This window comes from Crocuta crocuta, unplaced genomic scaffold (assembly GCF_008692635.1).
Source record: "Crocuta crocuta isolate KB4526 unplaced genomic scaffold, BGI_CrCroc_1.0 scaffold16, whole genome shotgun sequence".
NCBI lineage: Eukaryota > Metazoa > Chordata > Mammalia > Carnivora > Hyaenidae > Crocuta > Crocuta crocuta.
Window position 1 is genome coordinate 12,169,976 of NW_027531893.1, and position 18,322 is coordinate 12,188,297.

Genomic DNA, 18,322 nt, shown 5'->3' on the forward strand with positions numbered 1-18,322 from the left:
GCCCCCAGAGTGCTTGCTGCCCTGTGTGGAGCTCTTCGGGACAGTGACCCGTCCAATTCCCACAGCAGCCCCGGAGGTGGGCACTGGTACCACCCCCAATGTACAGATGAGGAAAACAGAACGCAGAAGTGAGGAGACTTGCCCAAGGTCACTACGGCCTCCCAAAGGACATGTCCGCTCCAGAACTCAGAAGGCGACCTTATGCAGAATCAGGGTCTTACAGGTGGAATTAAAGGGCCTCCCGATGAGATGACCCTGGACCTGGGGTGCAGCCTAAACTAGTAACAGGTGTTCTTATTTCGAAGAGAAAGGAGAATGAGATCAGAGACGTGGGGAGAAGGCTGCGTAAAGAAGGAGGCAGAGACTGGCGCCTACAAGCCAAGGAGTGCGGGCCAGCACGCGGGGCCAGGAGACGGGCATGGCCCAGGGTCTCCCTTGGAGCCCCCAGAAGGAGCCCCCCCCGCCAGTGGCTTGACTTCAGGCCAGCAGAGCCGTGGGAGAACCAATCCCATTGCTTCTGGCCACGACGTCTGCCGCTGCTCGTACGGCCGCCCCAGAGAACAAGCACAGTCTTATCCAGATGGCCAACAGGCACGTGAAACGACACTCATCATCGCTCATCATCAGGGAAATACAAATCAAAACCACAATGAGACATCACCTCGCACCGGCCAAAGTGGCTAAAATAAACAACTCAGGCAACAACAGATGTTGATGAGGATGCGGAGAAAGTGGGTCTCTCCTGCACTGCTGGTGGGAATGCAAACTGGGGCAGCCCCTCTAGAAAACAGTGTGGAGGTTCCTCAAAATATTAACACTAGAACGCCCCTATGACCCAGCAAGAGCACTGCTAGGAATTTACCCAAGGGATACAGGGGTGCTGATGCACAGGGACACATGTACCCCAATGTTCATAGCAGCACTCTCAACAATAGCCAAATCATGAAAAGAGCCCAATGTCCATTAACCGACGAATGGATCAAGAAGATGTGGTTTATCTATACAATGGAATATGACTTGGCGATGAGAAAGAATGAGATCTCACCATTTTCAATAACGTGGATAGAAGTGGAAGGTATTATGCTAAGCGACGTAAGTCAGGCAGAGAAAGACAGATTCATATGTTTTCACTCATGTGGAATTTGAGAGACACAACAGATGAACATAGGAGAAGGGAAGGAAACATAAGACAAAAACAGAGAGGGAGGCAAACCATAAGAGACTCTTAAATACAGAGAACGCACTGAGGGTGGCTGGAAGGGGTGAGGGGGGATGGGCTAAATGGGGGATGGGCCCTTGTCGGGAGGAGCCCTGGGCGTCCCGTGTAAGAGGTGAATCACCAGGCTCTACTCCTGAAGCCAAGACTACACTGTACGTTAACTAACTCGAATATAAATTTTTAGAAAAGAAAGAAAAAGAGAATGAACACAGCTTCACAGCTAGCAGGTGGCAGGCTGGGACTCAGACCCGCGGTCCCTGGGACCCTGAACACTTTGCTTTCGTACCACGGCACGGTTTCTTTTTTCTTTCTTTGAAATACCCATGCTTGACACTTGGCGGCACTTCCTTCCAGGAGAACGGGAAGAAAAACGTCCCCTCCGCAGTGCACTGTGGGGAGAGGCCGAAGTCAGAGTCACGCCCCCTTATACGTGAGGGATGTGCACCCCACTGACACAGCCATAGGCTCCTCCTTCTGGAATTAGGGACTATGGGTGTCTGTGTCCTCAACTTCCTCCCAGGAGGAGAAATGTGCTCAGGAACAGAGCAAAATAGGAAACCCATTAAAAATGGACTGAGGAGGGCGCCTGGGTGGCTCCGTCTGTTAAGCGTCGGACTTCGGCTCCGGTCATGATCTCACGGTTCGTGGGTTCGAGCCCCGCAGCGGGCTCTGTGCTGACCGCTCAGAGCCTGGAGCCTGCTTCAGATTCTGTGTCTCCCTCTGTCTCTGACCCTCCCCTGCTCACGCTGTCTCTCTCTCTCTCTCTCTCGGAAATAAATTAAAAAAAAAAAATGGACTGAGGCGATGGGCTTGGAATAGGGGAACCAAGCAGCCTGTGATCAGAACCAGGCAGAGACAGACCCCCCGCCCCGCCCCTCCCCCTTGGGGCTGGCCCGCACAACCACCACTATTTTAAGGGACGATTTTGGGACTGACAGACAGATGGGCTATCTCGAGGCATCTGCTTCAGGGGAAAAGGCAGGCTTTCCCGGCAGCCCCGGGAGATTTATAGGGCCAGATGCCCATCCTGGGGCCTCTCCCCCCCAGGTCCCCAGGAGAGAGGCAGCGGGCTCCAGGGGAAGGCTTGGAGGCTGCCGGGGACCTCTGGCCCCAGACATTCCCATCGGAAACACACGGCCTCCAAGCGTGGGAAGCAGAGAGAGCGACTGCTACGGGCACAAAGAGGGCTTATGCGGGCACCGCGAGCTGACCCTCGACTTCCTCGCTTGCCCTGCCTCCTTCCCGGGCCTGAGCCTGTATCTGAGCAGAGTCCTCCGAAGATGGGCAGCTCTGCCCTCCCTGCTTATTCCGCCCACACCACCCTCTTCCTGCCTGATCCATTCTCTTTCTTCTTCCTTTTCCCACTGAGGTGAAATTCACACGACACAAAATTAACCACATGACGCGAACGCATTCGCAGCATTGTGCACGTCTTGTTCCAGAATATTCCTATCAGCCCCAAATAAAACCCCTACCCATTCAGCAGGCACTCCTCACTCCACCCCTCCCCGACTCGCTGGCAGCCACCCATCTGCTTTCGGTCTCTACGGATTTACCTATTCTAGACCTGTCACATAATTACAGTTGTACAGTACGTAGCCTTTTGTGTCTGGCCTCTTTCACTTAGCATGATGTTTGTGGAGGTCACTGCTGTTGTGATCTGTATCAGAACTCCGTTTCTTTTTATGGCCGAGTAATAGTCCATTGTACAAACAGACCATATTTTGTGTATCCGTTCACCCACTGATGGGCATTTGGGTTGTTTCCACCTTTTGGCTGTTGAGAATAGTGCTGCTCTCAACAACCAAGTACAAATTTTCGTTGCGTACTCGTTTTCAATTCTTGGGGATACATACCCAATCTATTCTTTTTTTTTTTTTTTTTAATTTTTATTTATTTCTAGGAGTGAGAGAGAGATAGCGTGAACAGGGGAGGGTCAGAGAGAGAGGGAGACACAGACTCTGAAACAGGCTCCAGGCTCTGAGCTGGCAGTCAGCACAGAGCCCGACGCGGGGCTCGAACCCACGAACCGCGAGATCATGACCTAAGCAAAAGTCGGACGCTTAACTGACTAAGCCACCCAGGCGCCCCATACCCCAATCTATTCTTGAAACGGCATCTTGAAAGTCACCTCCTGTATGATTTTCTCTGCCTCTACACCTCCCTGTACTTAAGCTGGAGGCCTTTCTACTGCATTCCCCCTCTGGGGCTGCCATGGGCAGTGGTAGAAGTTGTACACTGCATAACCCTAAGGGGACCCATTCACACTGGTCATTTTAGATTTGTATATTTACTAAAACAATCTTGCAGCAGATAGAGGGAAAGTGCCTTGAGAAAGGGGTGCCTTTTTCTATTTCTCTATAGGCATCACATGGTCTAGTGAGCCTGGCTCTGAGACTCTAAAGGTTCCCTCCATTGTTGCACTTAATCTCACTGTGATCATTGCTTCAACCTGAACACTTTTCAGCGGGGAAGGGTACAGATTATTTGGAATAGTAATGGGCCATTTGTGATGTAACAGGCAGAGTTTTTCTCTTCTATCTTAGTAAAACTTATGCTACGTTATATTATTTACAATAGCCCAAAAGTAGAAACAATAAAGACATCTGTCAACTGCCAAATGGGTCAACAAAATGTGGTGCATCCATACAGTGGAATATTGCTGAGCCATAGAGAAGAAATAAAGCCCTGACACCTGCCACAAGGTGGATGGAGGCTGAAGCCACTGGGCTCAGGGCAAGAAGCCACAGTCACCAAGGGCCACAAATCATCTCATTCATTCCATTGATAGGAAATTTCCAGAACAGGCAAATGTAGGGACAGAAAGTAGATGAGCCTTCCCGTGAAACTGGAGGCAGGGTGGGAAGGGACTACTCACAGGCACACAATTTCTTTTTGGGGGGAGAGAAATATAAATTAGATGGTGCTGTGGTGCATCAGTTAAGCGTCTGACTTAGGTTCAGGTCATGATCTCACGGCTCGTGGGTTCAAGCCCTGTGTTGGGCTCTGTGCTGACAGCTCAGAGCCTGGATCCTGCTTCAGATTCTGTGTCTCCTCCTCTCTCTTGCCCCTCCCCTCTAGTCATACTTTGTCTCCATCTCTCAAAAATAAATAAATGTAAAAAAAAAAAAAGAAAAATTAGATGGTGCCGATGGCTATATAATCCTGTAAATTCACTAATGACCAGGAAACTGCATCCCTTAAATGGATTAATTGTGGTATAGAAATTATACCACAGTAGGGGTACCAGGATGGCTCAGTTGGTAAGTGTCCAACTCTTGATTTCAGCTCAGGTCATGATCTTGCAGTTTGTGGGATGGAGCCCCGAGTCAGGCTCCGCCCTGAGAGCAAGGAGTCTGCTTGGGGTTCTCTCTCTCTCTCTCTCTCTCTCTCTCTCTGCCCCACCTCTGTTCATGTTCACATGTGTGTGCACATGTGCTCTCTCTCAATATAAATAAACGTTTTCAAAATACAAAAATTATACCACAATAAAGCTTTTTAAAAAACACTATGTTAATTTTACACCATCTCTGAATTAAGAGATCGGGCTCCTTAGACAGAGCTATTTGTTTTTCAGGAGTTACAAAACTGCTTTTCGCACTTCTGTTACCAGCCTGTGAGCCGCTGGAGGTCAAGGGCAGGCCTGATTGCAGGTGCCAGGAACGATGCTTGACACATAGGAGGTACTCAAGAAATACTTACTGATTTTCCTCTCTCTCTCTCTCTCTCTCTCTCTCTCTCTCTCTCTCGGTCTCTCAAGGCAATTGAGATGGAAACAATGGTAAACACTTGTGTCTGTGTTCACACAATCACTTGGCAAACAAGTCCTGACCCCCCACTACATGCCAGCCACTGGAAACCCCAAGTTCACTAAGACCTACTTAGTCTGCTTTTGAGAGGCTTATGATCCAGTGTGGGAGTCAGATGGGCAAACAATGACTTCAAGAAGTCAGCAAATGCTGGGGGCGCCTGGGTGGCCCAGTCGGTTAAGTGTCTGACTCTTGATATCCGCTCAGGGCATGATCTCACAGTTTGTGAGTTCGAGCCCTGCATGAGGCTCTGTGCTGACAGCGTGGAGCCTGTGTGGGATTCAGTCTCCCTCTCTCTCTCTCTGACCCTCCCTCACTTGCTCTCTGTCTCTCAAAATAAATAAAATAAGCTTTAAAAAAAGTGAGCAGGGGCACCTGGGTGGCGCAGTTGGTTAAGCGTCTGACTTCAGCCAGGCCATGATCTCATGGTTCATGGGTTTGAGCCCCACGTCGGGCTCTGTACTGACAGCTCAGAACCTGGAGCCTGCTTTGGATTCTGCATCTCCTCTCTCTGCCCCTCTCCTACTCACTCCCACTGTCTCTCTCTCAAAAAATGAACATTAAAAGAAATTTTTTTAAAATAGAGTATTGTATAAGAGAATTGGCTTCACTGCTGCCTGGGAGATGGGAAGTCTTCCCAGCTGAAGTGATGCTGAGTTACACGGAGGAAGATGTGCTGTATTTCCCCAGGAGGAGACACCACAAAACCAGAGCATCTCAAGCAGGGGGTCTGGGACACAGTACGTCCAAGATGGAGGGGACACAGTCCAGGGGCAGAGATCTGCCGGTCTGGGGCTGGCATTCCAGGATCGCTCAGCTCAGGGCCCAGGAGTGTGCCTCACCTCACACCCACCCCTAAGCATGCCTCCCTCCCCTCCTTCCCCCCGGCCTCGGGGTCCGGCTTTGGGTGTGCAAGTCTGCAAGGGAGGCTTCTGAGGAGATGAAGTCCCTCCCCCGAAGCTGGCCTGAAGACTCTCAGGGGATGCCCAGCCCCCCACGGACCAGCTATTTCGGCCCTGATCCCAGACACAAGCTTGTGGTTTACGGCCGGGGAGCCAGAGGCCTGCAGGCTGACCATAAAAGGAGAAAACCGAGCCGGGGACTGAGAGCAGACCCAGGCTCGCTGCTTCTCGTCCTTCCCATGCCTGGCTGCGGCGGGACCAGGCGAGAGGGCAGCGGCCAAGCCCGTGTCCCTGTAGGGTCACCGCCACCCCCACCCCCCCCCAACAGCCAGTGAAGAATGGAGGACACAGCCTCCATTGTGTGAAGAGTGCTAGCCTACCTAATGGCACACGTGAAGGCAGCTGTCAGAATGTTCCAGACCCACAGTGAATATCAGGGCTGGGCCTTAACCGTGGGTCCTTGACAGAGGACAGCAAACACCTGTTGCACCGTGTTCCCCACCCACTGTTCAAATTAACCCTTGCAGCAACTGGGGCAGTCACGGTGGTTACCCTTGTGTGCCAAGAGAGGAAACTGAGGCACGAAGGAGTGGGTGCACTGGCAGAACAGGGATTCGAACGCAGCTCAAGAGCCCATGCCCGAACCTACCACCCTATAGGTCAGGGTCCTTCTCTTTCTCTGGCTTTGATCTCCCACATTCTCCCCCAGGAGAGTGGGTAGCAAGAGGTTCTGCGTGGGAAGAGAGATACTCTGAGGGCTGTGCTGGACCCCAGCAGGAATTTTCCAGACCTCCACGGAGCTCTGACATTTTTTTCTTTTTAAGTTTATTTATTTTGAGAGTGAGTGAGCAGGGGAGGGGCAGAGAGAGAGGGGGAGAGAGGAAGAGAATCCCAAGCAGGCTCCTCACTGCCAGCGCAGAGCCTGATGTGGGGCTTGAACCCACGAACTGCGAGATCACGACCTGAGCTGAAATCAAGAGTCAGATGCTTAACTGACTGAGCCCCCCAGGCGGCCCAGCTCTGGCATATTTAATAGCAGACATGGCCAGCTGGCGGGCGGGACATGGGAAGACCCATAGTTTCTCTCTTGGGTTTCAACTCCTACCTGCTCCATTCTCCCTCGTTCTCTCTGCTCCATTCTCCCTCCTTCAGCACCCCCAGCTTATGGGTCCCATATCCACCTCTGGTGTTAAGCCCCTGCCCCCTCCCCCACCCTCCCAGCCTCTGACAGNGCAGGCTCCATATTGTCAGCACAGAGCCCAACGCAGGGCTCGATCCTACAAATTGCGAGATCGAGATCTGAGCCGAGATCAAATCTGGGCCGAGATCGAGATCTGAGCTGAGATCAAGAGCTGGAGGCTTCGCTGACTGAGCCGCTGGGCGCCCCCTGCAACTCCCGTCCGTGGCACACATATTTGTGCAGCGGTATGATGAATCTCTGCCTTCCGCCTCTCCTCGCTGTCCCCACAGAGCAGACTGTGTCCCCCCGCCCAACACACACAGCTGGGTCTCAACACTGTTGAATCAAAAGGTGAACAGGGAACCCGATTCCCTCTGAGGCTGGAGGACACAGAGGCTGGAGGCTGGAGCGTGCGTTTCTCATCAGCAAACTGCAGCCACAGCTTCCCGAGTCCCTTGAGCATGTGTGCTCCTTCAACTCAGTACTTCCTGCTTGTTAAAAATACACCCTCCCTAGCTCTCTCCCCTCCGTGTAAGACACTGCGCAGCGGTCCATCAAAGGCTCGTAAAGGAATCAGATGATCCTTTACACTCCCTCGTTTCCTGGCAAAGAACGTGAACTCAGGATAACTCAGCACCAACTGACTCGTCACCGCGTGTCAGTGAGGACCAGCCGGGTGGCCCACCTGCCTCCCCCTGGCAGGCCACACACGGAGCCGAGAGCCGCTGCAAAACCCCCAAAGGGCCGAAACCCATGCATCTGGGCCCCTCTCGGGGGCGCATTGTGGGAGCACAGTCCCTGCAGCAGAGTGGCCTGCAATGACCTCCTGGCTCCGCCTCTCAAGTCGATGTTCTTCTGAGGATCACGGGATAAAAATCCACACCCTTCACGGATACGGGAACAGGGATGTAAGGCTGGTGCACAGAGCTCCCAACGACCCACGGCCCACTGGAGAGCTCAGCGCTCGCTGTGATCAGCACCCGGGCCATCATCAACGTCATCCGACGCAGGGAGCTGGCCAACAGGTTCTAGACGGCAGTCTAGACAACCCCAAGAAGACCGGGTATTGGGCCACGTCCAGCCCTTTTTAATGAGGAGGCTTAAGTCAGTCCCTTAGCCTCCTGGGGCCTCGGTTTCCTGGTCTGTTAAATGGGGGTAACAGCACGATGCGACCACACTGCCACCGACGGAAGATCAATGTTTTGAGGGCGGCAGAGGGCGACATCTCCAGCTGGACACTGGACTCTAGGGCCAAGTCACCCGGTGCGCCGAGTCCCCTTTTTATTTAATGGGGAGGCTGCTCTACGGCAGGGTGCTGTCCCGCATGGTGCTGGAGAGGGCCGAGCCATGCGGGCCTTACAGAGCAGGGAGCCGGGGCAGGGGTGTGGGTGGAGGGGACGCGGGTGCCCTTCCTCTCTCTGCCAGGTTTGTAGAGCAGCCTTTGGAAGGTGGGGAGCCTGAGCCGCCGCCCCCACCCCGGGCCCGCCAACCACAGACAGGGGTGCAACTGAGTGTGGGAACTTGCAAAGCAAGGGAGCCTGGAGGTTAGGTCATCCCACCTCCCAGATGGCTCTCCGGCTTCGAGAGGGTTCCAGCTGACAGAGGCCAGCTGGCCGCTCTTTCTTTAATCGCTTGAGAGTGGCCGCTTGGCGCTCATTACAGGAGGACACAACACGTCCAGATGCTGTCTGGCACAGGGTCACACATCCTGAGCGCCGCACTCGGCACGTCAGGACGGACTCCTAGGTATGTGCCTTCCACACCCTTCTCCCCGACCCCCACCTGCAAACCACCGCAGGGGAGGGGGAGACCCAAAGTGCTTTGTCAGGGATGGTGGTTTCCCACATTTATCACGTTAATTTACCCCAGTCAACAAACTGCCCCAGTCTTCAACACCCTGACCTGTAAGAAGACACACCTTCCAGGAGCAAACAGCCTTCCGTGGGACAGTAGGTGGCTCAGTGCAGCAGCTGGGGCCACCCACTGACCGGGCGAGCCTTCGGCTTGGGCGTCAGATAAACTCAAGTTCAAGTCCAGCTCTGACATGTATGGGACCTTTGGGAAGTTCTCTCTGAGCCTCAGTTTCCCCAGCTATAAAATGAGGCTAATAATAGCACCAGCAAGGGGCGCCTGGGTGGCTCAGTCAGTTAGGTGTCCAATTTTGGCTCAGGTCATGATGTCACAGTTCATGGGTTCGAGCCCCACGTCCGGCTCTGTGCTGACAGCTTGAAACCTGGAGCCTCCTTCAGATTCTGTGTCTCCCTCTCTCTGCCCCTCCCCCATTCACTTCTCCCCCCAAATAAATAAATGTTCAAAAAAATTTTTAATAATAGCACCTGTTTCCTTATGTTGTTGGATTATCTGACAAGTCACATAAACAGAGGCCCATGTGCACATGCACACACAGAAAGGAATGGAGGGAAAATAATGAAAATTTTTGAAATTCATGAAAACCAGCAAGGAAAATGTTATGGGGAAACATAAAAACTTTGTTGGCTTTCCTGGCTTCATAATTTAGTGCTCTTCCTATTCTAGATTACATATGTGGGCACTATGATAGTTTCAAGGCTTATTATTATTATTTTTTAATTTATTTCTAGGAGAGAGAGAGACAGCATGAGCAGGGGAGGGTCAGAGAGAGAGGGAGATACAGACTCTGAAATAGGCTCCAGGCTCTGAGTTGGCAGTCATCACAGAGCCTGACGCGGGGCTCGAACCCACGAACCGCGAGATCATGACCTAAGCGAGAGTCGGACGCTTAACCGACTAAGCCACCCAGGTGCCCCAAGGCTTATTTTTTTAATGTTTATTTATTTTGAGAGAGTGCAAGTAAGGGAGAGGCAGAGAGAGATGGGGACAGAAGATCTGAAGCAGACTCTGTGCTGACAGCAGTGAGCCTGATGGGGGCTTGAACTCCCAAAGTGGGAGATCACAACCTGAGCTGAAGCTGGACGCTCAGCCAACTGAGCCTCCCAGGCGCCCCAAGGCTTAATTTTGAAGATCTTCATCTGACCCTGTCCTCCTTGTAGGTTCTAGGTGAGGATTAATGGAGAATATTCCTATAAAGCCCTGAGCATAGAGCAAGCACACAACCAAAATCCACTATTTTCCTTATCACCTTTTGGAAAAGAAGGTTTGAGAGAGTTTCCATTGAAGGACAGTGGGTTGAACACACATGTTTAGTGCTTCTTCCTCCTCAAACCTGAGTGAAATGACAGTCCAGGGATTCTTCAAACACACATGACGCAGGCGACATGGACTGGGGGACAGAGAACAAACAGCAAAATCTGGAAAGCCAGGAAACAGGATGAGTGGCGGCAGCCCCAGGAAAGACATGGGAGCTGATGATGGGGAAAAGCGAAAGCAACGGGATTCCATCCCAGAATTCCCTGCCCACCCCTTCCCCCCCCCCCCCCCCCCCCCCCNATCCCAGAGTCCCCTGCGCCCCCCTTCCCCCCCCCACCCCCCACTGGCCAAACCTCAGTAACCAGCAGCATCAGGAAGACTTACAAACATGAGGATGGGCTCAAAGTCTGTTTGAGAAGCTGCTGGACAAGCCAGAGAGGTATCCACACTCCCCGCACCCACAGGAAGGGGCAGGTTTTATTCTCTGGAGAGCATTCAACAGAGAGTCTCTGGTGTGGGGCGCACCAGGGACCATATGGAAAGGATCATGTGCAAGTTTCACTCCACAATCTGAAACCCTTAGCCTCTTAACTAGACCTCCAAAATGACAGTACACAGGGGCGCCTGGGCGGCTCAGTGGGTGAAGCATCTGACTCTTGATTTTGGTTCAAGTCATGATCTCACGGTTCATGGGATTGAGCTCCATGTTGAACTCTGCTGTTGGCATAGAGCCTGCCTGGGATTCTCTCTTCCCCTCTCGCTGCCCCTCCCCCTCTTATTTGCGTGTTTGTGCATGCGCTCTCTCTCTCTCTCTCTCTCTCTCTTTCACACACACACACACACACACACACACACACACACACACACACACACCAACAACCAAAATGACAGTGGACAGATGTTTACCCTCCAGGCAGAAGATTACACAAATCTTCCCTGAAAACTCTGATCAGCCCAAGGAAAGGATGGGAAGATCTACTAGACGTGTCCTGGTGAATAGGCAAGCTCATCACCGGCAAGCCATCCCTGCAGGCCTGGAGGACACCTCCAATGCCGGGGTGCCCATGCACCGAAGCGTCCCTGATGAACCCACAGCCAAGAATCAGCAGACTTCTGAAGAAGGCTATTAATACATCAGACAGAAATGGAAACGAATCATTAGGAAAATAACCATCCTGAGGGAAACAGAGACTCGGCATGGAGAAGATTCCCCCAAGGAAAAGGGTATCACATCACATGGGGGAAAAATGTGCCAACACTTCTAAGTCCTGTTCTTTTTCACTATGTAATTTTGTGTCAACGTGTAGAGCCTAAAGGGAATGGAATGTATTGACACGGGGGACCCTCATCATGGAGAGTAACAGTGAGAAGCCCGATGATGACAACACAAAAATATTCTTTGATGAGTGTGCCACTCAGGAAACCAGACTGTCCGCATCACTGCCTCTTATCCAACTCAGCGGCTTTATCTGGTGATGACTGGGTGTCAGCACCCACCATCGTCGACACACACATGCAACAACGCAATAGCTGTGCAAAACTGGCCACTTCCCTGAAGGGGCAGTGCGTCACCCAGTCAATGGGCTCAGAGAGGCCACAAAGGAAGTCAGGTCAACTCACCACTACGTCGTCATCACAGAGTCACCACGAACAACAACGTGGGCCGGGGAAGGGGTTTACGAAGCTCCCCCAAAATGAAAGAACGCTTGGGAAAATGGGTGACCCCCTCTAATAAGTCTGCAAAACTTACTCTCTTTAGCTCATGCTGCAGAAATCAAGCACAATGTGAGGAATGCTGGGATACGCTCCCTTGTGATTTCGTCAAAAAAAAAAAAAAATCAACCCCGGGGCGCCTGGGTGGTTCAGTCTGTGAAGCATCCGACTTCAGCTCAGGCCACGATCTCACAGATCGTGAGTTCGAGCCCTGTGTCAGGCTGTCTGCTGTCTGCACAGAGCCCACTTCAGATCCTCTGGCTCCCTCTCTCCCCACCCCTTCCCCGTTCTCTCTCTCAAAAAGAAACAAACATCTAAAAAAAATCAACACTTGATTTTATACTCAATGTAAGCTTAAGCATTGAGTTCCAATGATAACCAAATTCCTATTATATGTAGATAAAATAAACTTAAAATCTGCAATGCCATTGCCCCAGCCCAGTCAAAATGTCTTTTTCCCCCTTACAGTTAAACTTTGGTCCTTGTTTTTAAGTGAATTTTTTTTTCCTGGAATCCATTGTTTTTGGACACTCAACACTCCCTTCATTTCAGGACTTCTAGCTCAGCTACCACACGAAAGGCTGCATACCAGAGGTAAATGGTGGTGATCTCTGGGTTTTAGAATTATGGGTGAGTGGTGTATTCTCATTAGCTTAAATATATGTTTTAAGTTTTCTGGAATGAACAGAAAATATTAAAGGTTTTTTTTTTTTTTTAAGTTACAGCATATATATTTGAAAAGCACTGTGACAGTGCTTACCTGTTAATTTCCCCTCTCTTTTGCTAACAGAATTTCACTTCATTCCAGTATTCAGAAAATGTGCTTGCGGGACCTCACTTCACTCCAGGAAAGAGCCAGGAATAGTCCAAACCGATTATGAAGGTCCCAGTCCTCCTTGCCAACCCTTGGTTTAGAGGTTGGCATGTGGCCAAGTTTTAATTAATGGATGTAAGGGGATGCCTGCTGAGGAATTCCTGGAAAAGATTTTTCTCCCGGACAGAAAAAGAGACATGGAAAAAGAACCTAGCCTTCCACTTCCTTCCTGCTTTGGGCTATCATCACCTGAAGACATGTTATCTGGAGCTATGGCTGCCATCTTGTGACCATGAGGAAGAAGCCAAGAAAATCCCAAGGAAGTCTGTTTTGGGGGCTGCTGAATTAACTACCCCTGAAATCATCAACCTGCACCCTTCTTGGTATGTGAGATAATAAACTCCTTTTGTTTAAGCTGCTTAAACTGGTTGCTACTTGGTGTTTTTTTGCAACCCAAAATACCCCAAATGACATGAGTGCCTCTACTTTGCGATGTTTGGCTTCCTTAAAAAGGTATGTGAATCATCACTGTTAACTTTTCCTTCAAGGGAGACCACAAAGAAATGTTGTTGTTGTTGATGATGATTTTTCCCTAAACAAAGACACTACCTCACTCCAGGAGCCATTGCTTCACAACCTGAGATTACATCTCCACGGCCATCTTTGCAAGGCTCCCTCTGCTGGTCTTTGAAGGTAATGGCAGCCCCAGGTCCACAGTGGTCCAGCTTGGGTCACACTTGTGGGGGTTGACTAACTCTGCCACTAACTTGGGGGCACTTCTACCTGAGACCCTCTAGCGTGGGGGTTATCGCCAAGGCACACCTGGATCCCTGCCCTCGGGAGCTTCCAGAACAGAGTTCTCCATGCCTGACTCTGAACACTCTTGGAGGGTAGCTATCCCAGAGGTGGCAAAGTCAGACCCAAGTGCTGGGCAGTGAACAGAGAAGGTGCCCCCGTCCTGGGAAAATCACGTCCTCTCTAAAGGGATGGTTGACATGTGGGAACACAGGCCCAGTGTTAGCAGACATTCTGATATTTTCCCAAGAATCTAAAAATCTGGATTTTTATAATTCATTTCCCAATTTTTAAAAGTTGGCAACTACTTTGGGGCGCCTGGGTGGCTCAGTCAGTTGTGTCCGACTTCAGCTCAGGTCATGATCTCACAGTTCGTAGGTTCGAGCCCCGTGCTGGGCTCTGTGCTGACAGCTAGCTCAGAGCCTGGAGCCTGCTTCAGATTCCGTGTCTCCCTCTCTCTGCCCCTTCCCTGATCGCGTGCTCGCTCTCTCACTCTCAAAAATAAGTAAACATTAAAAAGAAGTTGACAACTACTTCAAGTATCCTTCCAACTCTGTGTGGACCAAACCAACCTTCTCTGAAGGCTGGATAGACGTACCGCCCGCAGGTCCACACCCTAGGCACCATCTGCACCTCACAGTCATGTAGCAATTACAGCCAGCTTTAGGACCACCGCAGCCCTTTTCGGTTGCCGTCTCCCAAGTGTGAGGATGGGAGAACTCTTGTATCTCAAGACCAGATCCATTTATAGGACAGAAAATCCTCTCACCCCTCTCCAAAGATCAATGGCCCTAGGAGGGGTGCTGCCCTTTTTACGATGTGCCCAAAACACCCAAGGAGGGAAGCAAGGGCTTGACCCAGCTGCGGCAAAGGGATCTGCTGAACGAAGACCAAGGCTCTCGGACAGGGGGAGCTCACAGCTTGCAGATGCCCCGGTTTTGTTTTCTTGCTTTATTACACTGGCCAGCACCTCCAGGGTGATGTTGAACGGCTGGTGGGAGTGAACACTCTTAGCTCCTTACTCATCTTAGGGGCAGGGATTCAACCGGTCACAATCCACCATGATTAAATACAGGGCTGATGTAGATGCCTCGTACCAGGTTGATGAAAGTCCCTCCTTTTCCTAGTTTGCTGAGCTGTTTCATCATGAACGGATACTGAATTCTGTCAAAGGCCTTGTTCTGTACCAATGGATATGACCGTGTGCTATTTCTTTAGACTGTTATAGTCACTGAGTTTTGAATAGTGAACCAGCCTTGCATTCCTGGAGGAAGGCCTACTGGTCACGGCCGGGGTTACCAAGCGCTTTCAGAAACTCGGCTGCCTCTGTTATAAAGTGTAGGTAGTGATGCTGACCCTATCTCACAGATGGTGTGGAAGATTTAAAAAGAGAGAATGTGTGTGTCCATGTTAAGGGAGGTGTGTGCTTTGATCCAAAGGGCTACTCAAATAGAGGCTAAGGAGGGGCCCTACAATAGCAAACGCCTATCTTCCCAGCCTCTGGCATACCGAGCAGTGCAGGGCGCACAACAGATACCTAACTCCATGTTCCACAAAGCGATTATAGATGCCACTCAGGTTATGATTTTAACAGTTATAGGGGTGCCTGGGTCAGTTAAGCATCTGACTCCTGATTTCAGCTCAGGTCATGATCCCAGGCTCGTGGGATTGAGCCCCACATCGGACTCTGTGCTAAGCATGGAGCCTGCTTGAGATTCTTTCTCTTTCCTTCTAACCCTCTCCCCTACTCATACTCTCTCTAATAAAAAAATAATTTAAAATATCAGATAAAGGGTTACTATCCAAAATCTATAAGGAACTCACCANACAAACTATTTGTAAATAATAATAATAAATAATTTTAATAGCTATATATTCTTTTCAGTGTGCATTAGAAAAAACATACAGCTGGCACATCTAGCATCGGTTTGTGCATGATGATCATAGTTTATGTAGAGTTATTTATTTATTTATGTATTTATCTTGAGAGAGAGAGAGAGAGCAAGAGCGCATGCACAAGCAGGCAAGGGGCAGAGAGAGAGGCAGAGAGGGAGAATCCCGAGAAGGCTCCCCACTGTCCACGTGGAGCCCGATGTAGGCTCAAACTCACAAACCGTGAGATCGTGACCAGAGCTGAAAGCAAGAGTCAGACATTTAACCGTCTGAGCCACCCAGGCGCCCCTACACTTGGTGAATTTTGGCCAAGTGCCAGGCGCTGTTCTAAGTCCTACATGTGCAGCAGTTCACTTAACCTTCACATCAGCCCCGTGAGATAGGTCACACTTACTGTCACCGTCTTTTGCAGTGAGGAACCAGAGGCACAGAGAGGTTAAGTGGCTTGCTCAAGGTCACACAGCTAGTGAGTGGCAGAGCTGGGATTTAAACACAGGCAACCCTATTCTAGAATCTACGCTCTTAACTAACATAACATACTGCTGGTTTTGGTCCAGTCCGAACTAGATTGTGAGAAAGGGAGCTTATGAGAAAAATATGCAGTAATAGAAGGACATACTGTTTATGAAGTTTAAGAAGAACCAGAACTGAAGGGACAGAAGTCACAACAACAGTTACATCTGGGAGGGGGTATGAATAAGGAAGCAGGGACTAGGTAGATTTCACATCTTGATCCGAATGGTGGTTATAGGGCTGCAGACACATGCAAAAATCACTTTTAGGCTGGACACTACATTTGCCCACCCCCTACTGTCTGTGTATGTGGCCCCAGTTAAAAGTTCATTAGTAATAGTGATAATAACGATGGATAAACACAGAGGTGATAGTCTTTGGTCTGGAAAAGTCTGCATTAGAAACTCCATAAGCGGCGAGATGGACCCTATCGTTCCCTTTTCACAGGTGGGGAAACTGAGGCCAGAGAGGAGAAGACCTGCAAACGTAGAGCAGGCTGGCTCCGCCCCAGGGCCGGCAGCTGTCCCCTTCCCTTTGAGGCGAAGGCACCTGGGTGGCCGCGGGGCGCCCATGCCCATACTTGCCCAGGCTGCCCGCTCCCTCTCGCCCTCCCGGCCCAGCGCCCAGAGGCTCGGCTGCCTTTTTCCCTTTTTCAGTCACAAGGCTCCCGGGGCCCAGCGCCGCCTGCCAAGGCCCGCATTCCTGGCCAGGCTTGCAGGCGGGGGGGGCGGGGGGGGGNCGGTCCTGGGCCGCTCGCAGGGGGGCCCCTGCACCCCCCGCGCCCGGCTCACCTTGCAGCATGCTCCGGTAGGCCGTGTCCGCGATGGCGTAGATGTGGGGCGGCATCTCGTGCCTCTTCTTGCCCTTATACATGTCCACGATCTTCTCCGAGTAGATGGGCAGCTGCTTGTAGGGGTTGACCACCACGCAGAAGAGGCCGGAGTACGTCTGCCAGACAGAGAGCCCAAGTTTACTTCCAGAACACGGCCGGGAGGAGAGCTCCGACCCCCCAGCCCGCGGGGTCCGGCCGTCAGCCCCCATCACCGCCTGTGCAGGCGTGTGCCCAGCGCTTCTGTGTGATCGACCCTCTGCGTCCTCACAGCGGAGCTGTTAGATGCGTTCCTCTTGCCATTTTAGGGATGGGGAAACTGAGGCTTAGACTCCTAATGGGAACCCCTTGGCCTCACACTTGAGGACAGGTTTGGGGGAAGAGAACCAGGAGGCAAGACTGGGTTTTTGGACCACCTGCGTTCTATTTGACAGCTGAGTGCTCTCCAATATCCAGGTTCAGAGCCTCATGGGCTTGGACCACAGCCACCATCTATTGAGCACTTACTGTATACCAGGCACTGAGCTCTAAGCCCTGCACGGGCATCTTTTTATTTAATCCTCCTCTCTCCCCTGCGACGGCCACGTGGTGATTTCCCTGCAGTCCATTTGGGAGATGTAGAAACAGGTTTGGTGAGACTGTCACACACACACAGCTGGCCGGAAATCTGGAACTAGAGAGCACGACCGTCCCACCCCAGAGCTCATACTCGTGACCGTTAACAANCTGTCCTTAAAAAGGATTGGTACCGGGGCGCCTGGGGGGGCTCAGTCGGGTAGGCCTCTGACTCTTCGTTTCAGCTCAGGTCATGATCTCACAGGTTTGTGGGCTCGAGCCCCATGGCAGTCTCCATGAAGCCTCTCTCTCTCCCTCCCTCCCCCTCCCTCTCTCTCTCTCTCTCTCTCTCTCCAATACATAAACTTAAAACTTATATATCAATATAAAAGATTGGTACGGCACGGACGCCCCCTGAAAACGGTATGCTGGATATGGAAGAAGCCAGACACAAAAGGTCACGTAGTGTAGGATTCCATTTCTGTGAAATGTCCAGGACCAGCAAACCCATAGCACAGACACAGGTCCCTGGTTTCCAAGGACTGGGGGGGTGGGGGTGGGGCTGACTGCTAACGGGCGTGGGGTAACAAAAATGCTCTAGAACTGGACAGTGGTGATAACTGTACAGCACAGTGAATCAGCTACAGGGCCCAGAATCGTACCCTTGAAACTGGCAAACGACGGTGAATTTTATGTCGTATGGATTTTGCTACAATTAAAACGTGGTGGTTGATCTGCCCCGCCAAGTGCACAGGCGCATCTGGAAAGAATCAGAACAGGGAAAGGGCACGAAGGCGCCCCGCGAACCCCAGCATCGTGCACATGGGAGGCACGGCCCTCGTGATGACGGTTCTTTACCAGACAGATTTCCCCTGGGCCGAGGTCACAGCTCAGGACCCAGGTTCCAACCTGCCCCCCAGGAACTGCCTTCCCCGAACGACAGCATCCGCACCGCCCGAGGCCTTCATGGCTCC

The 18,322-nt window shown here is 51.4% G+C and overlaps 1 protein-coding gene across 1 annotated transcript in view; it reads right to left on the reverse strand.

The window, feature by feature from the left end:
* Window positions 1-18,322, reverse strand: part of MYH11 (myosin heavy chain 11) — a 102,740-nt gene that overhangs the window by 76,540 nt on the left and 7,878 nt on the right. The window contains 1 exon segment of the mRNA XM_077773193.1: window positions 16,756-16,912. Within this exon segment, the coding sequence (XP_077629319.1) occupies window positions 16,756-16,912 (157 nt within the window).